The following is a 2,829-nucleotide window of genomic DNA, read 5'->3' as shown; positions in this document are numbered from 1 at the left end:
ATTAGCTCTATGTGCACGTGTTAATTGGAGACTTTTCTATCCAGTATACGAGTTTTGGAACTAATTATGTTTCTTTTTTTGAAAACAGTGAGCAAACAAATCTTGCACATTTAAACCTTTGTCTGCCATCACATAATTGAACTATTCTACATCTTTCAACTATTTCACAGTCACTGGTACAACCAACATATGCATTAGAGACATAGTTGACTAAACCACCAGGTGTCGAACATACAAGTATTTTCAGTGTTTCTGTTTTTATATAATGGAAAAGGTTGCCTGAGCTCTAGGAGCTTTAGGTTTTATCACGGGATATTCTGTGCTGTCAATAATAATCCAAGTTGTAGGAAACTTTAATTTGAAGTTGGATGGCGAAAAATACCTGACTAAACCACTAAATGGCCAAGTGATAGCCTCACGCCACTGTTTAGACATAAAAACAATCCATGTTTACACAATATTCTTAACACTAGTTTCAATCTAGAATCTAGACAGCTCAAAGTTGGTTGTATAATGCCTCAATTTCATCAAAGTCATAAACAAACTGATTTTCAAATGACACCCTATCAATTTGAAAATATATGTATCTCAAGCAATGTGCTGCTGGACCAAGTGTGATCAAAACAAATAAAAATTTAGTATACAACTCTAAACCGATATAAAAATGCATGGCTGTGTCACGTGTCTTCATTTCAAAATTCTCTGCTGAAAATATAGGCATTGATGGTGTTTGCGTAATTCAATCTGTGAAGCTCAACATTAGCTCGGCAGTTGGTGGTAGACAGTCATAAATCCTGTCTGCAGTATGAATGACTTCTTCAAGAAAACCAACTTTACAATCAAAACTTTCCTCTAGATTTCTATTACAATATTCATCAAGTTTAGTTATTTTGTTTTCACAGGAAACTGCCCTCATTTTTCTTTTTGCGGACGATTCAGTCTCTTGCTTGGTCCAGGAAAATAGGCTGGGAATGGCAGTAGACTTAAGTCTCTGTATGGTGGGTTTGCGCCCTGAAAAAGGTTATAAAACATTAGTTTTTTTATAATTTAATGAACTTCCATTAGCAATGCATACTTTGTACTACCTGGCAAAACTAGATTTATTCATTACAATCTGGATAAAACTATGTTAGCCTGATTCAATGTACATCAAAATGTATGTTAATATGTAAATCCAAAGGACAAACAATGAGAGACGTATGCAACAAACATACATTGTTTGTACCTAAATAACTATAATATAGATGAGAGCATGTCATTGTTTTGTTCCTGTTAACATTGTCATTGATATTTTTCAAGAAAGTCTATGAGGCATAGCTTATGCATTCCTGTCATTACTACATTAGCATAATTACTGCTAAAATAATTCTCAGTATGATATACCTCTTGTAAGAAATCATTAAAATTGTAGCAAGCACCAAAAAATCTCAAACAGATCACATTGAATCGTAATCCAAAAAAAATGACGTCTTGAATTAACCACCCCCTTTTATTCTAAAACGATAATTGCGGTTGTAAACAGACTTTGGTTTATTCGCATGGCGATTACATATATAACTATAGATTTTAAAAAGAAAATCGAGTTTTACCATGAATAGTTTCCTGCACGTAGTCTTTTTCAGTAAAATGTGCCTTGCAAACAACAGCTGATTGAGATGGACTCCACGATTTCATCGTGTTCTCGTCCAAACTGCGTATGGGCCATGGCGTTGATCCAACTTTTCCTTCTTTTAAAGTCATTTGGAAATGCATGTCCTCCTCTTAAATGACATCCAGGTACACAACAACAAGTACTTGGCATCGTTAATTAAAAATGCAACTGTAATAGTTGCACAGTGCAGAAACCGGAAGTTGAAGAACAGGATCGGCTACCACGGCGCCACCTATTCAGGAACGATAATTTGCTACTTTATATAACTGCGAAATAACAATAACGTTAGACGGGTTCGCGTGCATAAACAGAAATGCGCTTTAAATTGTATAATATAATTCATGTTTAGTCGACCTTTAATTATTATATCAACGACTGAAATGATTTATAAACATCTAGATTGCAGATAACACTCGAAATTAACCCGACCTCTTTCCACACGGAATTCAAATAATTCTAGTTTGTCAATCGGTTGACTGCTTATAATGTAAAATACAAATATATCAAAAGTTTTTAAAACTAACAAAACACAATGATCGTTTCTCTATTTCCCAATGTAAATGAAATGAAACAAAAAACATTTTATATCACAATAAGAAGAGGAGAGAATCAACATTTTCCGGATCTACTTGGAGCCTAATGACCCCCCACGTAGATAAGTTGGATATCGCGGAAAGAAAGATTAACACGGCAACCAGAAAGGCATTAAAGCACTGCCTTTAAAAACGATCAAAAAACAGAACTACTCGAAAACTACAAATGGGATTGTGCTGCAAATAGAAATTGACTTGTATTTCTAATAGTGCTATAATCATTGTACAAGATTTAAAAACATTTGTTCCAATCTCAACTTGTCATCTATATTTTAATGTATAATTTTGTATACATTGTATTCGACCCTTTTAAACCCACACAGTAGTGAAATTTTCATTCATGCGATCGGCCACAAATGTACACGTTGTATATCGAAAGCACCGTTAAGGGTTAAAAGATCGAATACAATGTATACAAAATTACACATAGAATTTTATTTAAACAACAAACACGTGTCAATAAATTTTCCGACATGCGAGACCTGGCTAAATGTTTATACAAAATCGACTTATTAATAATTGGTAGCAGAGGCGGATTTAGCGGGATGGCAGAGGGCCCTAGTCCCCCTTTTATATATGTATTTA

General features: G+C 34.3%; 1 protein-coding gene across 1 annotated transcript; it reads right to left on the bottom strand.

The window, feature by feature from the left end:
* Positions 1-255: 255 nt before the first annotated feature.
* LOC127714379 (uncharacterized) lies at positions 256-2,372 on the bottom strand. Its single transcript, XM_052220435.1, has 2 exons — positions 1,590-2,372; positions 256-1,011 (listed from the first exon to the last, which is right to left on the bottom strand). Exons 1-2 carry the CDS (start codon positions 1,750-1,752, stop codon positions 740-742), a joined length of 435 nt encoding a protein of 144 aa, XP_052076395.1. The 5' UTR covers positions 1,753-2,372; the 3' UTR covers positions 256-739.
* Positions 2,373-2,829: the final 457 nt, after the last annotated feature.

Source organism: Mytilus californianus, unplaced genomic scaffold (genome assembly GCF_021869535.1).
Source record: "Mytilus californianus isolate M0D057914Y unplaced genomic scaffold, xbMytCali1.0.p SCAF_9, whole genome shotgun sequence".
NCBI lineage: Eukaryota > Metazoa > Mollusca > Bivalvia > Mytilida > Mytilidae > Mytilus > Mytilus californianus.
Note: the sequence above shows the minus strand (reverse complement) of the source record. Positions and strands in the feature narration are given on the sequence as shown.